The following is a 24,646-nucleotide window of genomic DNA, read 5'->3' as shown; positions in this document are numbered from 1 at the left end:
TGTATATACTTGTTCATTATTCATCCCAGAGAGGATGGAGGAATAATGGACAGAAGGGTGAAGAACACAGTGAGTGTTAAGATGAGCGTATGTGTACAAAGAGTGAACACATGTCAGTATGTCTGCATATTAGTTTGGCTAGACTAAAATGCTGCACAGGTAGCAGGCTCTGCAGAAGCCCCATCCCTCTCCCCTGACTTTCTGTGTTTCCATCTCTATCTCTAGCTCTGTCTGTGTCTCCATCTCTGGAATACTTCTTGTTGAAAGCACTTGAGACTTGACCTGAGGGCTTCTTCTGGCTACGGGTGCTCAGCAGCTTGTACTTGAAGCAGGCTGGAAATTCTGAGGAGTTAATGCCTCTGGATAGCCCTCAACCTTTGTCGATTAAGAGACAGTGGGTAAATACCTAGCTTCCTCTTCAACTGCTGGGACCACCCTGAAGCCCCTTCTGCGTAGTCTTCCAGATATCCCCAAAGGGGCAAATGCTCGTGAAGGCGCTATGGCTTCCTCTCCTTCCCTATCCCCCTTTTCCGCTCCCCTACCAGTGCTTCCAGAGACCACCTCCCAATATGGACACCCCCTCAGATTCGTGTGTCAGGGTCTGCTTCTGGGACACTCCAACCTAAATGGGTAGAAAATTGTTAATGTGAAGAGTGACCATAAGTGAGTGATCATAAGACAATTGGATTTGAAAGTAGAGTTTGGATTCCACTTATTAAATAGCAGATAGATTTTTTACGTGATAGTCATGTTCATGTGTTAATGCCTATCTAATAAGTGTGTTTTCATTTACTTATGTCTGTGTGCAGGTGCTTTGGGACCATGACTATCAAAGTAGAATATGAAAGCTGCTTGCTTACTTCATTGAATAGTTTTCTGGTACAACCTTGAAAAGATGCCTTGACTTGGAGTTTATGTGCGATAGGGTTTTAATTTGAAGCTGTTTTAATTGATTTCTCCCTTCCTTTATTCCTTTTGAATCCCTACTTTTTAAATTGCTGGAAGCATTTCATAGTAGTAAGTAACCTTTTAGCCTGGGAACAACTGCAATGAAGTGTTAACATTTTACAGATTAATTAGCATATAAAAAACTAGCAACAGCATTGCCATCTTTGGGGAATGTTATGGTCTACTTAAGTAAGATTTTCCTGTAACTGAAAGATTCTACTTGTGAAATGTGGCTGAGTATCCTAGAAAAGTTACTCAGAAGATAAAATTCTTTATGTGTCAACTATTTTTGGAAGGATTTTAACAATATATTATGCTCTTCTTGATAGAATACTATATCATTTAATGTCTTAACATCATGGACCTTAGTTATTCTCTGTGCCCTGTGAGCTGTTGGCATGTGTTGGACCATCTCATCTGTGCACTAAATTGCTCCAGGCCAGTGGGAGCAATTCATTGATAGTGTTTCATCTCCTTCCTTGCTGTATCTTTATCCTGCTGTCTCTTATCTACTTTAACCAGTCCCCACTGCTGCTTCTAATTTTCTGTGTTTTCTTAACTAGAGAAAAACTTCAAGATTTTGATGGGGAATCTGATAAGAGGTCTTCTTAAATTGCCCATTCCGTCATTCTGATACATTGGTGACAGTAGGATGGGCCTAGCCAGGAATGGAGTCAAGCTATGCAAAAGGGACTTGGCAAATATCATTTAAATAGTTTTGACAGGCAAGGTTATAATTTTTGAAGTCAGAGAGCTCATGGTGCTAGATAGTAGCTTTGAATTCTTACCTTAGGACAGAAGCTCTGTGGGGAAGGGTAGTCCTGGCTCATAGGTAATTTTGCCCAGAAGAAAATCAGATGGCTGGCATAGAGATATGGTGTATCTTGCTTCTTATGGAGATTGTGTATTTTGACAAAATTGTCAGCTCTTTAAAGTAAGGGTACACAGTCTTTAGGCTTGAGCCTAGAAAGTGCCCTATAAATATTTGTTAATTATATTGTGGTAAGGGAAATCTGAGACAAATGTCTTGATAAGTTTCTCTTAAGTTTAAAACGATAGTTTTAAAAAGTTTTAGTGTGTTATCGATTATTGACTGTTTTTGCTCAAGTGCTTTCCGATAGTGTGTGCTGTATATGCTTGGTAATGCTGTCACGAATTTGGTATCCTTTGTTGTTAAGGGAGTGGTTTCACAAAACACTTAATGTGCTGGTACTTTGTACCAATTGTAAAATTGTAAATTAAAAAAAAGTTTGTGAATTTAAATTGTAAAATTGTAACAATTGTAATTATAAAACATTAAATTTATAGTAAATTCTTCACAGATGGTGAGTTTGAAAATTAACTTCTATAACACATTCCTAAGGTGGGAAGTAATAGCCCCCATCTAGATCCCCATCTGGTAAATGCAAAGTGCACATCAATTTGTTGAATTCTCCAAGAAGTCTTGCTGGTAAGTAAAGTGATTTGATCTTAGCCCAGCATCTCCCAGGCTTATTTGACTATGGAATCTTTGTGTGTGTACCCTTAACTCCTGTGGGATAGTTTAAGAAATGCTCTTTTAGAGAATGCTGTGTAGGCAGTCCGCACTTTGTCCTTTCTGATTCACACAGATTTTGGTAACCGTACAAAGGAAAACTGTTTCTCTACTTACAACACTTCTGATACCAAATGTGTGGGTTTTCTACACCCAGCAGTTCTCCAGTTCTCTGCAGATACCAACTGGGTATCCTACAGTTTAATTCAACTCTGACAGTAGTAACCTGGAGTTAGTGTAGACCCCACAGGTTAAGGGCTCAGTCCAACAAATCTGCCCCCCTACTTCAGACACCAATTGCAAATAGTGGATTCCTGGGTTACATAAATTTCTGTCTGACTTGGCTACAAATTGGGGGTTTCCACGACCCCCTCTTTACGTTTGATAATTTGCTCTAATGGCTCACAGAACCCAGGGAAGACTTTACTTGCTATTACCAGTTTATTAAGAAGGATATTATAAAGGTTGTAAATGAATAGCCAGATGAAGAGGTACATAGGGTGAGGTCCTGAAGGGTCCCACATGCTTCTGTCCCTTTGGAGTTTGGGATACACCACTCTTCTGGCACGTGAATGCACTCACCAACCCCAAAGCACTCCGAACCCCTTTGGGTAGGGTTTTTATGGAGGCTCCACTATGTAGGCATGATTGATTAAATCATTGACCATTGGTGATTAACTTAATTCCCAGCTTCTCTCCCCTCCTTGGAGGTTGGGGGGTGGGGCTGAAAGTTCTCACTCTCTAATCCTGGTTGGCTCCTCTGGTAAACTCAGCCATCCTGAAGCTATCCAGGGACCCACCCGGAGCCACCGTATTAGCATAAACTCAGGTATGGTTGAAAGGGGCTTGTTATGAATAACAAAAGACACTCCTCTGTCACTCAGGAACTTACCAGGGTTTTAGGTGCTCTTGTGCCAGGAGCCAGGGATGAAGACCAAATATATAGTTCTCATTATATTGCTCTATCACCATGGTTTAGTTAAATATTAGTCCCCCATGACACGAGTCAAATTTTGGTCATCATGATATAGTAACTGTGCAAATAAAGTATAGATTTCGCTGCTAGCTCTTCAGTATGCAGGTCAGCAAGTCAGTGTGTCCACAACAGCTGGGCATCTGTTCTTCAGCTCACACACAGACAGGAAAGGGTGTTGTTGTACTGCTTCCTTGTTTCCCAGTGATAAGCGTGACGTACTACAAAGCTGGGTAATCACAAGAGGGAAGTGGTCAATAAAGATGAAAGTCCAGCAAAGAACAAACAGTGATGTTTCTGGAAGTGAAATTTAAATTGAGCATAAATGAAATAATAAAATGAGTAACTGATGGTAGGAATGTTGACACTGCCACCATTTGAGAGATTCTTGATATGCAGCCAGGAGCACTTAGTGAAGGCAACCTTAAGAGCATAATGTTTTAAATTACAGTGTACTAAGTAAATGTTTTAGTAATTTTTCATTTCTCCATACATTATAACCAACAGTAAGAGAGTTTTAAATGTTTTAACAAACATTTTTGAAGCTCAGGGGACAACTGTAATTTTCCCATTGATTACGAAGATAGCTTTGCGTAGTTTCAACTTGCATAATTATTTTTATGCTCCCACACTACCATGCAAAGCAAAGACTGCCTGTATTTTTCTTGTATTTGCCAATCATTTATCATCTGACCTCTAGTGGAAATAAAGAAGAATTACAAAGTGAACCTTGAGGAACCTATAATGATAAGTTATCTTCTGAATGGATCTAATAGGTAAAAACCCCTACGTATTACACACTTAACACTTTGCCCTTACTGTATGTTTTGAAATAGGATGTTCCAGTGTTTGCTGTTGACCTTTTCTGGACAACTCAGCACTACCCGTTTTGCTTTTGATGGGTACTTCTGATTTGTAATTTTGTTGAAGTTCTTTGAAATCTTCATGTAGGGATGTTTGTTAAGGATTATGTCAGAATTTCCATGATCCAAACCTCTACTCTTAACTCATCCTTCATTGAGAATGAAGAAACCTGCTAAAGGTGTTAAGTAGTCCCCCTTAGAAACCTTAGTTTCTGTCCCAATAGAAAGTTCTCTAAGATGACTCCTTTCTCTTGGCTTCACTCAGAATGTAGTCTCTCCCCTTAGATTTGGCACTGAAGACTGTTTACAAGAGGAGAAAAGTTATTAGGGAACTGGATCGGCTTGAGTTGACTCCTGTCCTTTGTAGCTGACTCATCACTAAGTGTCCTCAATATAAAAGTTTATGACTTGCTGTTGTCTTTTATCCCAGGGTGTGATCTCTTAGCCGTGCATATATTAAATCTTCTGTAAGTGTCATTAGACCCTGGAGAATATAGCTTTCCTTACCATGCTCACAATGGGAATTAAAACTGTCAGCTGGGTTGAAATGAAAATACATGATGGCTATTGGTTTATCTTTAAAAAATCTATTTCTACTTATCTATTTAATCTATGTATTCTTTTAGTAGATACCCTACTTGGAAAATCAAGTTAACATAAGGACAGTTAGAAGCTGCAAGAAAGGAGAACAGAATAAATGGGCATAATATATAAATCTGTAATGAACAGAGATCTTTTTTGCACAATGGGATTATATACCTGCAACTAAACTCGAACATTCAGGAATAATGCATCCTTTTTCATTGACAAAAGTATGGATATTTCAAACTAAGATCTCGAAAGAAAAAGTCACCCATTATTTTTTCCTCCTCACATCCATTTTCTACCCCTTTATATTTGCAAAATTCATATTTAATTTTGACTATGATAGGGTATTAGCCAGGATAGTAGCCCAAACTAATGCCTCCCTAATGTGCTTGGAATTTCTGCTTTCCGTCAGTAAATATTCTGTGAGCGGGGACTTGCCTGGTGGTGCAGTGGTTAAGAATCTGCTTGCCAGTACAGGGGACAAGGGTTCGATCCCTTGTCCGGGAAGATCCCACATGCTGTGGAGCAACTAAGCCCGTGCGCCACAACTACTGAGCCTGCGCTCTAGAGCCCGCGAGCCACAACTACTGAGCCCGCGTGCCTAGAGCCCGTGCTCCGCAACAAGAGAAGCCACCACAATGAAAAGGACGCGCACCACAACGAAGAGTAGCCCCCGCTCACCTCAACTAGAGAAAGCTCGCGCGCAGCAACGGAGACCCAACGTAGCCAAAAAAAAAAAAAATGAAGGCAGTAATGTACATAATGATGGCACAGTTTTTAATTCCTTCCTTTATTAACTTAACATTTCCAAGCAAATGTTTATGTAATTGCTACTGTTTATCCTTTATTGTCATGGCAAGTTTTTTCTCCCCTAAGATGATTTACAAAGTTCTTATTAAATTCTCACATAATATTCATTTTGGGATGGCATTTATTTGCTCTTTCACTGGTTGTAAGTAGAAGTGTAGTCTGTCTTCATGAAATAGCAGATATGCTGGGCACCATTTGCACTATAGCGTTCCTTAGTCCCTGTTGGCATACCTCAGGCATAGCCGGACAGGCAGAAAGTAGATTCCTAAAGAGGAGTAAGAGAGTATTAGTTTGAGAGATTGAAGAGCTAGTGGAACAACCACAAGGTGGTGAAAAGCAAATCTACTTAGCTTTTTGGATATTTCAGAAATTTAAAGCAGCTTTTCTTTCTTTAGAGCATCCTAATAGAAATTATTACCTTCCTGAGATAATAGTTTGTTTATGCTTATTTGTAAAGATACTTTAATCCATTTACCATTTACGTTGCCTACCCTGTGTACTCAGGTGTCAGATAGACAGTGACAAGAACAAGCGTGTTTTCTGTGCTCTAGAGGCAAGTAGTATAATGTTCAGCATGTAAATTATATTTGATGTATATGTTTCACACATTCATCTTGGAACAAATTTTATTAGAAGCATGTCAACAGGATTTTCAGCTTTTTAAGGGGTGCATTTTGTATCAGTGAGCTCACCTCTTGGTTCTTCAGTCCCCCTTATTTTCCTTTCATGTTCTTTCTTCATTTCCTTTTTATATTGTCTTCCTCCCTCACCCTTATTAGCATAGATATTCTGAGTCAGCTGGTTGGAAATAATTCAGGAAGCCCTAGGACAGTTGGAAGCATGAGCTGGCTATTAGAGGTAGAAAAACAATCTAATTTTCTGAGATTATTATGAACCAAAGGAATTTGGTTCAGAGTATGCACTTCATTCAAAATCCTTATTAAATATAGTTAAGCATATTATATGGCAGTAAATAGCTTTAATGTGTCAAAAAATAAAATCTTCAATGCCATACTCAACTTGTAAAGAAAAGCACTTAATTTTTTGAAAAGAGTTTTACATGTCAGCAAGAGAATAACGGAAGTTGGGTTTTTCTGAACCACAGGTTTAATAAACTACCAGGTTGATTTTCAGTGAAAATATTTCATATGTGCAAATTATAAATTTTTGCTTTAGCTGATAATTGATAATAAAGTATCTTAGGGTTAAAACACTGCATAAAATGCAATTTAAAAGTGAAAATGCCTGTTGGCATCCTAGTACTTTTAGCAGGAATATCAACCTATTAAGCTAATACCGGTTAGCAAAGTAAGATTTTTGGACCACCAAAACAATTGTTCTACAGTTTCAATTCTGAACATTTTATGTTTATTAACTTAATTAATTTTCCTAACTTTGAGGGAGATACTGTCATTATCTCCATCCTTTCAGATGAGACCAAAAACAGACAGAGAAAGTTACCCAAAGGCACATATAGGTAGTAGCCCAGGATTTTAACATAGGTAGACTGACTCCAGAGAACTCAACCGTCAAAAAGGAATTAAAAATTGAAAACGAATTCTCTTCTTTTTCCCTTAAAGAATGGCCGTTTGAGTGTCTAATGTGTGCTCTGAAGAGACATTACTGAAGAAAAAAATACTAAGCCTAGTCATAAAGCCAAATTTCCTGCGTGGGCTCCAACCTCATAGGTAATAAGCCCAGAGCTGTATAAGCTATGATTGGTACCTAATAGAAGCATAATAATATTAATGGTTACTGTTCATTACTTAATGATTACTGTACTATTTCTTATTATATGCTAAGCCATATGCTTTACATATTTACATACATTGTCCTATTTAATCCTAGGAGAACTCCTGCTCAGAGGAATTAAGGAAGTTGCTCAAAGTCTAAACTACTGGAGCTAGAAATCAAACCAAGTCTTTTTTTTTTTTTTTTAATTTATTTATTTTACTTACTTATTTTTGGCTGCATTGGGTCTTCGTTGCTGCACACAGGCTTTCTCTAGTTGCGGCGAGCGGGGGCTACTCTTCGTTGTGGTGCGCGGGCTTCTCATTGCTGTGGCTTCTCTTGTTGCGGAGCACAGGCTCCAGGCACGCGGGCTTCAGTAGTTGTGGCACGCGGGCTCAGTAGTTGTAGTTTGCAGGCTCTAGAGCACAGGCTCAGTAGTTGTGGCACACGGGCTTAGTTGCTCCGTGGCATGTGGGATCTTCCCGGACCAGGGCTCGAACCCGTGTCCCCTGCATTGGCAGGCGGATTCCTAACCACTGCACCACCAGGGAAGTCCCCAAACCAAGACTTTCTAATTCCAAAATCTATGCATCCCACTGAAGCCAGTTGACACCTGTTTTTCTGGTGGCGTGAAACTAGACTGGGCAGTCCTTGCCTGGCTTATAGTTGTCCCAAGGCCTCAGCTGACCCCAGAGTTATGATATGAAAGGAAATAAGAAGAGCAGGTTATAAACCACCCTCTATATTCCTGGTGTTAATTCATCTCAAAGGCCACTCCGCATCCTCTTTGATGGTATTAGTGTGAGGCTTTGAGGGTTGCACAATGGATGACTCAGTCCTCTATGAAGAAGTCATAAAAATCGCCTTTGGGTAGAAAGATGAACTTTTGAAACACAGGCGAAAACTTTCACTGAAGCAAAATTTTAAATGAATGAATTTCATTGCTACATCCTACTACCGTCTAAGGAAAGATGATAAATCTACTAATTCATACATTGAAAGATCTTTCCCTTTTTTACCAACCGTGTTGCCTTTAGTTCCTATACCAAATTCTTAAAAAGTTCAAGCAGAACAGACTTTTTTTTTTTTTTTAAGCTGCTTATAACTTTACCACAACGGATCAATTTTAAAATAAGTTTTCAACACAGTTAATAATCAACAGAAATTTACTGGGATCATCATGTTGAGAGGGCACTGTAAGTGGTCCTGAGAGAAGTCTTGAGCTCAACTCAGGAAATAGGGTGTGTAAAATAGCTCAGTATTAGACATCAATGAGTGGAAATGTGTATGAATAAAATGTTGCAGGACTTTCTATGGGGTGATCCAGTGATGTTTCACCAAGGAGGAGGAATTTGTGTTGAGCTTTGAAGCCTAGGTAGTGTAAGGTTCCTTGCTGAGGAATGGGGAGAACATTTGAAGCAAGAGGAATATCTAATGAAGTCCACTGGCAGGAAGATCTTAAAGAATTTGGCCACTTACTCTTCTAACACCAAGAGGAGGGAAGATAAATGGGAGCATTATCCAAGCGGAAAAAAGAGAATGTTTGGCAGATTCCAGGGAATTCTGGTTAGTCATTAATTCAGTTCTGTTCTCGTTAAGTGTCAAAAAAGAAAAATGCCAGCTAAGCAACAATTTCAGAAGATTAAGACAATAGAAAATGCTAAAGTTGTCACTGTCCCACTCACCAAATGGCAATGAGGCTGTTCTTCTGTAGATGGAAGCTATTCAGAAAAGGTCAGATTGTCACCGCTATAGGAAACCCCCCCACACATACACACACACACTCCCAATGGTCTAATAAACATTGAACATTTTGCCATTAGGAAAAAATGGAGCGATTTGTATATGAAGGAAAGTTTTATAAGAGAACTAAATGGAGTGAGAGACTAAAGGGGATTTGAAAGTTATTCTTAGAAAGTTTGCTTTCAGAGTTCTGCATTTTATGTGTCCTACTGCATTTGCTCTTAACATATCTGTTAAAGCTACAGTGACTCTAGAATTCTTTTAATGGGGGCCGAGGAATGGGAGAAGTTATCCCTCCCTTTGAGAGAGAAACTGAAATGTATGTAGTAGTTCCTTTTAGTGCCGTCCAAAGATCTGAAATAACCTTCTTGGTCTAGGGGCATTTAATTTTTATGTTTAATTTGATTTTTAAAATTATATTTTATGTGATTAATATAAAGGATTGTTTTTCAGATTTACCAATTTATCAGATGTACTGTTTTTTATTAATTTACCAAATTTACTATTAAGTTCTGAAATTTTTTGATAAATGTAAGCTATAAATGTTTTGCCAGTTGATTAGAAATGGTCAAAACCTGAAGATATCACTGACATTTTAGTAAAAGAGAGTATAGAGGGTGAGTGTGGAAGTGAAGAGCAGAAGCTGGAGAGAGGAACCATGGATCTTTGAGGATCATTAGCCAAGTTTTGCTGAAGTGTCCTTAATTAATTGGAATGTCCCTGTCTTCTCTTTCTTCCCTAAGCTTTATGGGAATCACCCTTATATATGTATCTTAGATATTCATATGTTAGTTTATGATGTATGCTGGTTTAGGTTTTCCAGGATATATCCAACAATTTTTTCTCAATAATTCTTTTGGTGTAACCATCACTTTTTTTTTTTTTTTTTTTTTCCACACACACTGTATTTTATTTTTACAAGAGATAAATAGACTGACACCAAGCATTGTACATGGATGACCACAACAAAAGCAACAATGATTGCAATTACCAAACATGAAACACACTCATACTATGTCATAATATTGACATTCAGTCCAGTAATCCTCCACTGCAACAGCTCCTTTACTTTGCAGTGAAAATTGATTTGTATATTCTTTGCCTCTGAGTTCTTGTGGGATTTTTTCTTTTTTTAAATTCAACCAGAAAGTCACAAAAATTATACTCATCCTCATCAGTTCACTCAGTCCCATGTAATTAATTTTTTTTTTCATCTTGATCTTTTGTTAGCACTTTTATGAGCTCATCAGTTTTTCATTAGAGTTCTGAAAATGCTTATTCATTCAGTTCAGCAGTACAGTCAGGTACCAGAAACCTGTACTTGTCAGAGTCTTTTCCATGAATTTCCTGAAGATGAAACCCTTTTATAGGAACATATTAACGAAAGCATCAGAGTACACCCAGAACTGTCTGTAAATGACAAAAGACTTAAAAATGACCACGGTTAAAGATTTGAAGAAAGTTCATAATAATGCAGTTGACAAGAAAATTAGTTATTTCTGAGATATACATTTTAAAGTAATAACTAGGATTATGACTTATAACATTATACCAGAACATACAAGATTTTTAGAAATTTCATGTAATGTCTGAAACATTTATATTAACATATTTCCATACAAATAACCCAATGAAAGTTTAGTATTAGTTGTTTTGTTTGTTTTTTTATACTGCAGGTTCTTATTAGTCATCAATTTTATACACATCAGTGTATACATGTCAATCCCAATCGCCCAATTCAGCACACCACTATCCCCACCCCACCGCAGTTTTCCCCCCTTGGTGTCCATATGTCTGTTCTCTACATCTGTGTCTCAACTTCTGCCCTGCAAACCGGCTCATCTGTACCATTTTTCTAGGTTCCACATACATGCGTTAATATACAATATTTGTTTTTCTCTTTCTGACTTACTTCACTCTGTATGACAGTCTCTAGATTCATCCACGTCTCAACAAATGACTCAATTTCGTTCCTTTTTATGGCTGAGTAATATTCCATTGTATATATGTACCACAACTTCTTTATCCATTCGTCTGTTGATGGGCATTTAGGTTGCTTCCATGACCTGGCTATTGTAAATAGTGCTGCAATGAACATTCGGGTGCATGTGTCTTTTTGAATTACGGTTTTCTCTGGGTATATGCCCAGTAGTGGGATTGCTGGGTCATATGGTAATTCTATTTTCAGTTTTTTAAGGAACCTCCATATTGTTCTCCATAGTGGCTGTATCAATTTACATTCCCACCAACAGTGCAAGAGGGTTCCCTTTTCTCCACACCCTCTCCAGCATTTGTTGTTTGTAGATTTTCTGATGATGCCCATTCTAATTGGTGTGAGGTGATACCTCATTGTAGTTTTGATTTGCATTTCTCTAATAATTAGTGATGTTGAGCATATTTTCATGTGCTTCTTGGCCGTCTGTATGTCTTCTTTGGAGAAATGTCTATTTAGGTCTTCTGCCCATTTTTGGATTGGCTTGTTTGTTTCTTTAATATTGAGCTGAATGAGCTGTTTATATATTTTGGAGATTAATCCTTTGTCCGTTGATTCCTTTGCAAATATTTTCTCCCATTCTGAGGGTTGTCTTTTCGTCTTGTTTATGGTTTCCTTTGCTGTGCAAAAGCTTTGAAATTTCATTAGGTCCCATTTGTTTATTTTTGTTTTTATTTCCATTACTCTAGGAGGTGGATCAAAAAAGATCTTGCTGTGATTTATGTCAAAGAGTGTTCTTCCTATGTTTTCCTCTAAGAGTTTTATAGTGTCCAGTCTTACATTTAGGTCTGTAATCCATTTTGAGTTTATTTTTGTGTATGGTGTTAGGGAGTATTCTAATTTCATTCTTTTACATGTAGCTGTCCAGTTTTCCCAGCACCACTTATTGAAGAGACTGTCTTTTCTCCATCGTATATCTTTGCCTCCTTTGTCATAGATTAGTTGACCATAGGTGCGTGGGTTTATCTCTGGGCTTTCTATCTTGTTCCATTGATCTATGTTTCTGTTTTTGTGCCAGTACCATATTGTCTTGATTACTGTAGCTTTGTAGTATAGTCTGAAGTCAGGGAGTCTGATTCCTCCAGCTCCGTTTTTTTCCCTCAAGACTGCTTTGGCTATCCGGGGTCTTTTGTGTCTCCATACAAATTTTAAGATGATTTTTTCTAGCTCCGTAAAAAATGCCGTTGGTAATTTGATAGGGATTGCATTGAATCTGTAGATTGCTTTGGGTAGTATAGTCATTTTCACAATGTTGATTCTTCCAATCCAAGAACATGGTATATCTCTCCATCTGTTGGTATCATCTTTAATTTCTTTCATCAGTGTCTTATAGTTTTCTGCATACAGGTCTTTTGTCTCCCTAGGTAGGTTTATTCCTAGGTATTTTATTATTTTTGTTGCAATGGTAAATGGGAGTGTTTCCATAATTTCTCTTTCAGATTTTTCATCATTAGTGTATAGGAATGCAAGAGATTTCTGTGCATTAATTTTGTATCCTGCAACTTTACCATATTCATTAATTAGCTCTAGCAGTTTTCTGGTGGCAGTTTTAGGATTCTCTATGTATAGTATCATGTCATCTGCAAACAGTGACAGTTTTACTTCTTCTTTTCCAATTTGTATTCCTTTTATTTCTTTTTCTTCTCTGATTGCCGTGGCTAGGACTTCCAGAACTATGTTGAATAATAGTGGTGAGAGTGGACATCCTTGTCTCGTTCCTGATCTTAGAGGAAATGCTTTCAGTTTTTCACCATTGAGAATGATGTTTGCTGTGGGTTTGTCATAGATGGCCTTTATTATGTTGAGGTAGGTTCCCTCTATGCCTACTTTCTGGAGAGTTTTTATCATAAATGGGTGTTGAATTTTGTCAAAAGCTTTTTCTGCATCTATTGAGATGATCATATGGTTTTTATTCTTCAATTTGTTAATATGTTGTATCACATTGATTGATTTGCGTATATTGAAGAATCCTTGCATCCCTGGGATAAATCCCACTTGATCGTGGTGTATGATCCTTTTAATGTGTTGTTGGATTCTGTTTGCTAGTATTTTGTTGAGGATTTTTGCATCTATATTCATCAGTGATATTGGTCTGTAATTTTCTTTTTTTGTAGTGTCTTTGTCTGGTTTTGGTATCAGGGTGATGGTGGCCTCATAGAATGAGTTTGGGAGTGTTCCTTCCTCTGCAATTTTTTGGAAGAGTTTGAGAAGGATAGGTGTTAGCTCTTCTCTAAATGTTTGATAGAATTCACCTGTGAAGCCATCAGGTCCTGGACTTTTGTTTGTTGGAAGATTTTTAATCACAGTTTCAATTTCATTACTTGTGATTGGTCTGTTCATATTTTCTGCTTCTTCCTGGTTCAGTCTTGGAAGGTTATACCTTTCTAAGAATTTGTCCATTTCTTCCAGGTTGTCCATTTTATTGGCATAAAGTTGCTTGTAGTAGTCTCTTAGGATGCTTTGTATTTCTGCGGTGTCTGTTGTAACTTCTCCTTTTTCATTTCTGATTTTATTGATTTGAGTCCTCTCCCTCTTTTTCTTGATGAGTCTGGCTAATGGCTTATCAATTTTGTTTATCTTCTCAAAGAACCAGCTTTTAGTTTTATTGATCTTTGCTATTGTTTTCTTTGTTTCTATTTCATTTATTTCTGCTCTGATCTTTATGATTTCTTTCCTTCTGCTAACTTTGGGTTTTGTTTGTTCTTCTTTCTCTAGTTTCTTTAGGTGTAAGGTTAGATTGTTTACTTGAGATTTTTCTTGTTTCTTTAGGTAGGCTTGTATAGCTATAAACTTCCCTCTTAGAACTGCTTTTGCAGCATCCCATAGGTTTTGGGTTGTCGTGTTTTCATTGTCATTTGTCTCTAGGTATTTTTTGATTTCCTCTTTGATTTCTTCAGTAATCTCTTGGTTATTTAGTAACGTATTGTTTAGCCTCCATGTGTTTGTGTTTTTTATGCTTTTTCCCCTGTAATTCATTTCTAATCTCATAGCGTTGTGGTCAGAAAAGATGCTTGATATGATTTCAATTTTCTTAAATTTACTGAGGCTTGATTTGTGACCCAAGATGTGATCTATCCTGGAGAATGTTCCGTGCACACTTGAGAAGAACGTGTAATCTGCTGTTTTTGGATGGAATGTCCTATAAATATCAATTAAATCTATCTGGTCTATTGTGTCATTTAAAGCTTCTGTTTCCTTATTTATTTTCATTTTGGATGATCTGTCCATTGGTGTAAGTGAGGTGTTAAAGTCCCCCACTATTATTGTGTTACTATCAATTTCCTCTTTTATAGCTGTTAGCAATTGCCTTATGTAATGAGGTGCTCCTATGTTGGGTGCATATATATTTATAATTGTTATATCTTCTTCTTGGATTGATCCCTTGATCATTATGTAGTGTCCTTCCTTGTCTCTTGTAACATTCTTTATTTTAAAGTCTATTTTATCTGATATGAGTATAGCTACTCCAGCTTTCTTTTGATTTCCATTTGCATGGAATATCTTTTTCCATCCCCTCACTTTCAGTCTGTATGTGTCCCTAGGTCTAAAGTGGGTCTCTTGTAGACAGCATATATATGGGTCTTGTTTTTGTATCCATTCAGCAAGCCTGTGTCTTTTGGCTGGAGCATTTAATCCATTCACGTTTAAGGTAATTATCGATATGTATGTTCCTATGACCATTTTCTTAATTGTTTTGGGTTTGTTTTTGTAGGTCCTTTTCTTCTCTTGTGTTTCCCACTTAGAGAAGTTCCTTTAGCATTTGTTGTAGAGCTGGTTTGGTGGTGCTGAATTCTCTTAGCTTTTGCTTGTCTGTAAAGCTTTTGATTTCTCCATCAAATCTAAATGAGATCCTTGCTGGGTAGAGTAATCTTGGTTGTAGGTTCTTCCCTTTCATCACTTGAAGTATATCATGCCACTCCCTTCTGGCTTGTAGAGTTTCTGCTGACAAATCAGCTGTTAACCTTATGGGAGTTCCCTTGTATGTTATTTGTCGTTTTTCCCTTGCTGCTTTCAATAATTTTTCTTTGTCTTTAATTTTTGCCACTTTGATTACTATGTGTCTCGGCGTGCTTCTCCTTGGGTTTATCCTGTATGGGACTCTCTGCGCTTCCTGGACTTGGGTGGCTATTTCCTTTCCCATGTTAGGGAAGTTTTCGACTATAATCTCTTCAAATATTTTCTCTGGTCCTTTCTCTCTCTCTTCTCCTTCTGGGACCCCTATAATGCGAATGTTGTTGCGTTTAATGTTGTCCCAGAGGTCTCTTAGGCTGTCTTCATTTCTTTTCATTCTTTTTTCTTTAGTCTGTTCCGCAGCAGTGAATTCCACCATTCTGTCTTCCAGGTCACTTACCCGTTCTTCTGCCTCAGTTATTCTACTATTGATTCCTTCTAGTGTAGTTTTCATTTCAGTTATTGTATTGGTCATCTCTGTTTGTTTGTTCTTTAATTCTTCTAGGTCTTTGTTAATCATTTCTTGCATCTTCTCAACCATCACTTTTTAAGCATAAGGAATGTGGCCATAGTCAAGGTATGACGAGACAAACCACGAATTTCTAGAAGTGTGAAGTTGGCTTCTGTGGTCTTGAGTTTCTGTTCTGGTCAGAGTAGCACCTATTACTGACACCTAATGAACCTCACTTCCAAAGTCAGGGAAGTGTGGTTTGGAATTGTTTCACTGAATGTAGAGATACCTTCTCACTTACCTCCAGTGACCCTTTTCTTTGCTCCATTTTAGCAACCTGCTGTTATTACACTTGTACCTTATCACTGTCATAGACTACACTACTTCAGAAACTTTAAATTCTGAACATTCCACTCTTGGAGCATCATCTCTGTCCCTTACAGATCAGTTGTTCAAGGCCTACCACTGAGTCAGTGCTAAGAACACATTGAGACCCCCTGAGACCATCTCGCCATCTTTCACTACCTTTTTCTGTCTTCATGCCCCTTTTGTCCAGTTTTGCTTTCATGGTTCATCATTGTATTATCTCCCTGGTAAATATCCTCAACTCCCTTTCTAGTCTTTGCCTGCAAAACCCCAACTCTGGATGGACCCAAGTTCCTCCTCTGGGCCTGCGCCACATGGTTGAACATTGCTGAGAAAATGAAAACAATCACACAGCTGTGCAGAGATGATTTCACTTGGAATTCATTATCACAGACCTCAGGTAGAGTCTCAGTGCTACCTAGCAGTGTTATTGTTTCTTGGTCTTCATTCCTCAGATCAACTATTTTGTATTTCGTTTCCTCACACTGCTCTACCACTTTCCAGACTCGGCTGATTATCTCACACTAAACTAAGCTGAGAAAACAGAAGCCTTCAGATTGTAGTGTGACATCCAATTCATCTATTTTTCTTTTGTCCCTCGTGCTTTTGGTGCTGGATCTAAGAAACCGTTTTCTGATTCAAGGCCATGAAGATTTACTCCTATACTTTATTTGAGGAGTTTTATAATTTTAGGTCTTACATTTACGTATATGATCCATTTGAGTTAATTTTTATATATGGTGTGTGGCTGCATTCTTCTGCATGTATTTGTCTCAGTACCATTAGTTGAAAAGACTATTCCCTATTGGATGATCTTGGCACCCTTGTTGAAAATCAGTTGATCCTAAATGGTAAGGGTTTATTTCTGGACTCTCAATTCTGTTCCATTGATCTACATGTCAGTACCATACTGTCTTGATTACTGTAGCTTTGTGAGTAAGTTTTGAAATTGGGAAGTGTTGAATACATTATCCAGTGATTCTTAACCTTTTCTTTGGGTTACAGAAACCCTATTGGGTGTCTTATAAAAAACCATAGACCCAGTAGGTTGTGTATAAATAAGTAAAAAATTTTGCATAAGGTTTATTTTATTGGATTGGAAATTGATAGTTTTTCAGTTAAAAAAACTTTTTAAACAATTAGCATATTCACCTTTGCTTTCTGTGGAAATAAATGAAGTATATCTAAATTGGACAGATAAAACCAAAGAAATTTCAGTTCTATAGAAGTAAATTGCAAGTACTTGATTCAGTTACAGGGATTGAATATTCAAATGGAAATATCATGTTATTTTTGACAACTGGTTTTGACTTTTTTTTTTGTCTTGATGGCATCAATCTCTACTTAGACTCCCAAAGACATTATGGAAGCAATTGTACTGGAGTCCTCAAATGAGAACAGGTTTATTTTGGGGTATCCACAGATCTTTAAGATACATTGTTTTTGATATTTTGCTGTAGTTGTTAGATTAATACAAGGTTTTTGTTTGCTTAATCTTTTTATATGATTGTAGATAGAATTTTATCCTTAAAAGTATTTTAATTGTGAAAGAACACAGAAAAATGTCTAAAACATAAATGTATAACTTAATGAATGATTATAAAACATATACCCTTGTAATAACAAGCACCCAGGATCCAGACACCTCCCCCCAATCCTTTCCAGATCACAACTCCCTAGAGGAATCTACGATCCTACTGTTATGATCTATCTCTGCTTTTCTTTATAGTTTAATCCCTAAACACTGTACTTCAGCTTTGCCTCGCTTTAAACTTTAGGAATAAATAGAATACATTGTATATATTCTTGTCTCTTTTTTTTTAACATAATACTGACATTCATATAATTCATTCAGTTATTGCATGGGTCTATAGTTCTTTCATTTTTATTATGCAGAATTCCATTGTGAGAATATACTGTAGTTTATGCATTTTACTGTTGATGGACTATTAGAAATAATGATTCTGTAACTTTTCCTGCATAGTGTCCTTGTGCACACATGCATGAGTTTCTCTAAGGTACATGTACCTAAAAGAGGAATCGCTTGGTCATAGAATATAGGATTCTTCAGTTCTTTTACAAAATTGTTTTCCAAAATGGCTGTACCAAATTTACTCCAGCCAGTGGTATATGAGTTTCCATTGCTCCCCATCACCTTCAACATTTGGTATCAGTAGACTTTTTAGTTTTAGCCAATATGGTGAGCATATTGTGGTTTTAGTTTGCATTCCTCCAGTTATTTATGAGGTTACATATATTTTCATGTGTATATCAGTCACTTGTATTTCCTTTTATTGTGTGCCTAGTCACATCTTTTGTTCATTTTTTTTTTTTACTGGGTTCTTCTTTCCCCCTCTCCTCTCCTCTCCTCTCCTCCCCTCCCCTCCCCTCCCCTCCCCTCCCCTCCCCTCCCCTCCCCTCCCCTCCCCTCCCCTCCCCTTTCCTATTGATTTGTAGGAGTTTATTATACTGTGGGTATAATTCCTTTGGTGGTTATCTCTCTTGTAACGTCTTCTCCCACTCTGGCTTATCCTTTCATTCTTTATAGTTTAATGAACTATATATTTTAGTATAATTAAAGTTACCAGTTTTTCCCCTTATGGATAGTACATTTTATGTTTTGATTAAGACAACACTTCCTACCACAAAGTCATAAAGATATTTTGATTTTATGTTATACAACCTTTGTAGTTTTCCTTTCACGTGTGTTTTCATGCGTGTTTCTAATCTATTTTGGAATAAATTTTTATGTTGTGAGATAGGTGTCTAATTTCATTTTTTCCCCATACAGATATATAAATGGTGTCTCAGGACCTCCTACAGAAAAGTCTGTCCTTGCTGCATAAGTGTCCACATATGCGTGGGTCTGTTTGGGGGCTCTTGCATCAGTTTTGTATTACCTTCATTCCTACAACTTTAAAATATGTCTTGATACCTGGTAGAGAGTTTGCTTTTTTCTTTCCGCCCCCCCACCCCCACCCCCGCAAGAATGCCTTACGTATCCTTGGCTCTTTATGTTTCCATATCATTTTTACAATCAGCCTGTCAAGTTCTACAGATTTTGACTGGGATTAAATTGAATCTATAAATCAATTTGAGGAGAATTAATATCTTTACATATTACACTTCAAATCCATGATCATGATGTATATCTCCATTTATTTAGGTCTTCTTTAAAGTCTCTTAATAATGTGTTATAATTCTCCTTAAAGGGGTCTTTGCATAGTTTTTGTTAAATTCCAGCATACTTGACATTTTTTCTGCATTTGTGCATGGTGTTTTATTTCATTTTTTAGCTTTATAATGTTGCTATATGGATATATGATTACTTTTTATGTGCTGCTATTGTATCTAGCAACCTTTCTTTTTATTGATTTTTTTTAAATTAATTAATTAATTTATATTTATTTTTGGCTGTGTTGGGTCTTCGTCTCTGTGCGAGGGCTTTCTCCAGTTGCGGCGAGCGGGGGCCACTCTTCATCGCGGTGCGCGAGCCTCTCACTGTCGTGGCCTCTCCCGTTGCGGAGCACAGGCTCCAGACGCGCAGGCTCAGTAGTTGTGGCTCACGGGCTTAGTTGCTCCGCGGCATATGGGATCTTCCCAGATCAGGGCTCGAACCCGTGTTCCCTGCATTGGCAGGCAGATTCTTAACCACTGCGCCACCAGGGAAGCCCCTTTATTGATTTTTGTAATTTATCCACAGATTCTTTTTCATTTTCTACATGTGTAACCACAGCATTTGCAATAGCAGCTTTGTTTTTTCTTTTCCAATCTCTATACCTTTTAATTCTTTTTCTTATTTTACTACACCAGGATAAGTTTCATTAGAAGTGGTAGCATCAGGCATTCTTGTCTTGTTCTTATCTCAAAGAGACTGCTCTCATGTTATTTGCATAGGAGTTTTATAAGTACCCTTTACCAGATTTTGGAAGTATCCTTGTAGTCTTAATTTTCTAAGGGGTTTTGTTTGCTTTTTAATCATAAGTAAATGTTGAATTTTATCAAATACTTGTCCTGCTTCTTTTTAAATGGTCATATGGTTTTTTCTTTTAATCTGTCAATGTGGCAGATTTCGCAGATTAAAATTTTTAGTGTTAAAACCACCTTGCATTCCTGAGATAGACCAAACTTGCTGTTTGCATCTTTGCTCATAAATGAGAGTGACTTATAATTTTCCTTTCTTGTATCATCCTTTCCAAGTTTTAGTATCAAGGTCATGCTATCATAAAATGAGTTAGGAAGTAAGTCTTTTTTTCCTACTTGCTGGTGCAAATTTTATATAATATTGGAATTATTTATTCCTTTAATATTTGCTAGAACTTGCTTGTGAGGCCATCTGGGCCTGGGGTTTTTTTTTTTTTTTTTTTGGAGGGGGGATAATTTTTAATATAAGTAACAATTTTAGGACTATTCAAATATTTTTTTCTTTGTGACCCAGGTTTGCCTGTCTTACCTATATTTTCTAATCTTTTAGCATAAAATTGTTCATAATACCCTCTTTTGCATTTAGCATGTATAGAATCTATAGTTTCCTCCCTCTTTTCATTCCTACCATTGTTTATTTATGTTTTATCTCATTTTTCTTGAGCTTGCTAGAGGTTTACAAGTCTTTTCAAGGAATCAATTTTTGGCTTCAGTGCTCTATTGTATGTTTGTTTTCTGTGTCATCAGTTCTGTTCTTTTAGTTTTCCTTCTGTCTGTATTTTTAAGGTTTATTTTGCTATTCTTTCTGTAACTTTTTGAGGTAGATGTTTATTCATTAATTTTAGCCTTTATTATGATTTATCTTTTGACTCGGGTTATTTAGAATATTATTTCTTAATTTCTAAACACATGAAGATTTTCTAGTTAACTTTTTGTCATTGCTTTCTATCTTGAACTGTGGCCAGAGAATTTCTGATTTCAGACCTTCAAATTTGATTGTGGCCCAGTGTATGATCACTTGTTACGAATAGTCCATGTGTGCTTGAGAAGAAATGTGTGTTCTATGGATGTTGGGTGTAAGATTCTATAAATGTTCATTAGGCCATGTTTTTTTAATCCTGCAGTTCAAATCTTGTATATTTCATAGATTTTTGTTTTGCCTGTTTATTCTATCAGATACTGAGAGAATTGTCAAAATCTCCACTACTGTTTTGTCCTCCTGGTGAATTGAAATTTTTATCATTATAAAGTGAACATGTTTATCTCATGTTTTTTGCTTTAGATTCTGTGTTGCTTAATATAGCTGTACTTTCTTTTGATCACTATTTTTGTGGTATTTATTTGCCCATCCTATTACTTTCAGTCTTTCTGTATCCTTGTTTTATGTCTCTTATAACCAGCAAGTTGTATTGTTTAAGTCCAGTCTTATAATCTGTCTTTTAACTTGAGCATTTAGTCCATTTGCATACAATATAATTACTGATATATTTGAATTTATACCTTATTTTGGTCTTTTTGTTTCTTTTTCTCTTTTTCCTCCCCTCCTCTTTTTAATCACCCTCTGCCCCCAACTAGTTTGGGAGCTATGCTCTCTGTTTCTGTTCTTTTAGTTGTCTCCCAAGAAATTATAATAGGGGTCCTCAACTCATTATTATTGAAGTCTAACAGTAATCATTACCTTCTCTTTCCTTCTAGTATAAGTGCCTTGGGACCCTGTAACTCCATTTGTCCTCTCCTGACTCAAATGCTGCTATTGTCATGTGTTTTAGCTCTTTATATATATATTTAAACCTCACATGACATTATTTGTTTTATGTAGTCAGTGTTCGTATAAATTTACCCACATATTTATTACTCTACTTTTCTTAGCTTTTCCATTTTTTCTTGCATCCCAGACCTCTCTGTGATCATCTTCCTTCTGCCAGAAGTACATCTGTTGGCATTTTCTTTACTGTGGGTTGGCTGGAGGTGAACTCTCAGTTTTTGGTTGTACAAATACTTACCCCCCCTCCTTCTTGAAACACATTTTAACTGAGTATTGAACGCTTGGGTTCAATATTAATATTTTAATATTTATTAATATTTTAGGTTAATATTTATTAATATTTTAGGTTAATATTTTAGGTTAGCAGATATTTTCTTTAAGCACATGTAAGATATTCTAATGTGTTCCAGTTTCCATTATTGCTTTGAGAAGTCTCTCATCCTTGCAAGTAATCTGTGCTTTTTTCTTCTTATGGCTTTGAAATTTTCTGACTTTGTTTTTCTGCAGTTTTACTATGATGTGACTAGATGCAGACTTTTTATTCATCCTGCTTGGGATACGTTGGGTTTCTTAAATCTGGAGATCAGTGTCTTTCATTATTTCTGCAAATTTGTAACTGTTAGCTCATAATATTGCTTCTACCCCTATTCGCTCTTTACCTTCTGAGGCTGTGGTTAAAAGTATGTTATACACTTTTTCATTTTATCCTTCATGGTTCTTACAGTCTTGTTTGTATTTCCCACCATCTTATTCTCTCTGCTACATTCTGAATAATATGACTGTCATCCATTTCACTAATTTTCTCTTCCACTGTTACACCTGTCAACTGATGCCCCAAAATTCTGTGTTAGGTCTGCTTTGGTTCTTTTTCAAGTACTAGTTGTGGTTGTGTTTTTGTTCTGAAACTTTTTGGGAGTACAAACATGTATAAATTTTTACCCTAATAAGTTATTTGGGAAGTGAGCAAAGCTGCTGTGGTCTTTCTTTGATGAACTACTCCTGTTTTCAAGATGTCACTATGTAGTTTTATCAGTTCTTAGGTGGTTCCCTTAAACTTTATTTTTATTTAAGTGCTACTGCTGTATGCTCCATGATATGGAGTATTCCAGATACAGTGCCTCAAACTAATTTAACTGGTTAATTAGGGATATGAGACCTAAAGCAGAACTGTTAAGACTCAGTACTCTCACCATGTCAGTGATGTTACCCAAATTTACTAATCACCTCTGCTGATGACAGCCATATTTTAAAGTTAAGTGGTGTTTTAGTCTGCTCAGGGAGGAGAGAAGGAGAGGAAGAGAGAAGAGAGGAGAGAGAGAGGGTATGTGAGCTCTGTGGTGTCTCTTCTTATAGGGACACTAATCCTATTGGATTAAGGCCCCAATCCTTATGACCTCATTTAACCTTAATTACTTCCTTCTTAGAGGCCCTATCTACAAATACAGTCACACAGGAGTGTACAGCTTCAGCATGTGAATTTTGGAGGGACACAAACATTTAGTCCATACCAGGTAGTATTTACATAATGGTTTGAGGGTGTTATGGTTTATAATTATGTTACTTCTGCTGTCTCTACTGCTGCTAATAGTGAATCACTTCCCACGTATTCAACCCCACAATTATTCAGCAAGTATGTAAGGAAGAGAATAAAATTTATTCTTGCATGTGTTTCTGTACTTTACAAAATTTATTGGTGAGGTTGTACATTTCTCAGCTAAATTCTAACCAATCTGTTACAGTTAAGTGAAAATCTTCACCTTACTTACACATTGGCTTTATTTTTCTTTATCTTAGCTGTGTTGGAGTAGAAGAACATCATGCTGTTGACATTGACCTATATCACTGTCCCAACTGTGCAGTTCTATGTGGTTCCTCCTTGAGTAAGTACTAGAAGCTTAAATAAAAATTGAAGTTTAGAACTTAATATGTACATGACAATACTTTAATGATACTCTGACTATTTATATTATACCCACCAAGAACTATAAGGAAGATTTTTCTGAAGATATTGAGAATACAGTTTTTGTTTGAATTATTAAATAACTTATTTAACAAGTCAAAACATGAAGTGAAAAAAATACTATCCTTCTTAATTGCCAGTGCAAAGCCCCCAAACTCAAATACATATTTTCAAAGCTTTCAATTTGCGAAGTGTAATAAAGTAAAATTTTTCTGATTCTGGCTGTTTTTATCTCTATAAATTAAAAAAAAAAAGAATGGTAACTAGACTTATCATAGTGATCATTTTGAAGTGTATAGAAATATTGAATCAGTATGTTGTGTACTAGGAACTAACACAGTGTTGTTGGTCATTTATGTTTCAAAGACAAATAAACAGACTCATAGAAAAAGAGGTCAGATTTATGGTTACCAGAAGCAGGGATGGGGGAGAGGATTTGATGAAGATGGTCAAAAGGTACAAACTTCCAGTTATAAGACAAATAAGTACTAGGGATGTACAACATGATAAATATGATTAACACTGCTGTATGTTCTTTATGAAAGTTGTTAAGAAAGTGGCTCCTAAGAGTTCTTATCACAGGAAAAAAATTTTTTTTCCTATTTCACTTATTTTGTATCTACATGAGATGACAGATGTTCACTAAACTTATTGTGGTCATCATTTCATGATGTATGTCAGTCAGATCATTATGCTGTATAACTTAAACTTATTCAGGGCTGTATGTCAATTATATCTCAATAAAACTGGAAGAAGAAGAAAAAATCTTCCAGTACTATTTGTGACAGTGAACAGTATAGGATAAGACTTTAATGCACACATGTGCATTATACTTTTAGGAGAAAATTAGGGCACTGATATGCTAAAGTACTATTTCTGTTGTCCGAATTAAGTCATGCTATTGAGTATGGCCTAGAGTCCTGCCCAGCTATCCTCTGTGATGGAAGCAACTTCCCCACAGTCCCCGTCCCACAGAAGGCAGAGGCCAGACCAAGTCTTTGCCTGCACTCTTCTTGAGGGGTGAGGGCACGGGCAGGGAAGCTCAC

At 36.7% G+C, this 24,646-nt stretch overlaps 1 protein-coding gene across 1 annotated transcript in view; it reads left to right on the top strand.

Annotated features, from left to right (window-relative positions):
• KDM7A (lysine demethylase 7A) overlaps window positions 1-24,646 on the top strand; it is an 85,853-nt gene that overhangs the window by 22,231 nt on the left and 38,976 nt on the right. Inside the window, exon 2 of the mRNA XM_061198807.1 lies at window positions 23,435-23,520. Coding sequence (XP_061054790.1) covers window positions 23,435-23,520 — 86 coding nt within the window. The remainder of the gene's footprint in view (window positions 1-23,434; window positions 23,521-24,646) is intronic.

The sequence above is a fragment of the Eubalaena glacialis genome, chromosome 8 (assembly GCF_028564815.1).
Source record: "Eubalaena glacialis isolate mEubGla1 chromosome 8, mEubGla1.1.hap2.+ XY, whole genome shotgun sequence".
In the NCBI taxonomy this organism is placed as follows: Eukaryota; Metazoa; Chordata; class Mammalia; order Artiodactyla; family Balaenidae; genus Eubalaena; species Eubalaena glacialis.
Note: the sequence above shows the minus strand (reverse complement) of the source record. Positions and strands in the feature narration are given on the sequence as shown.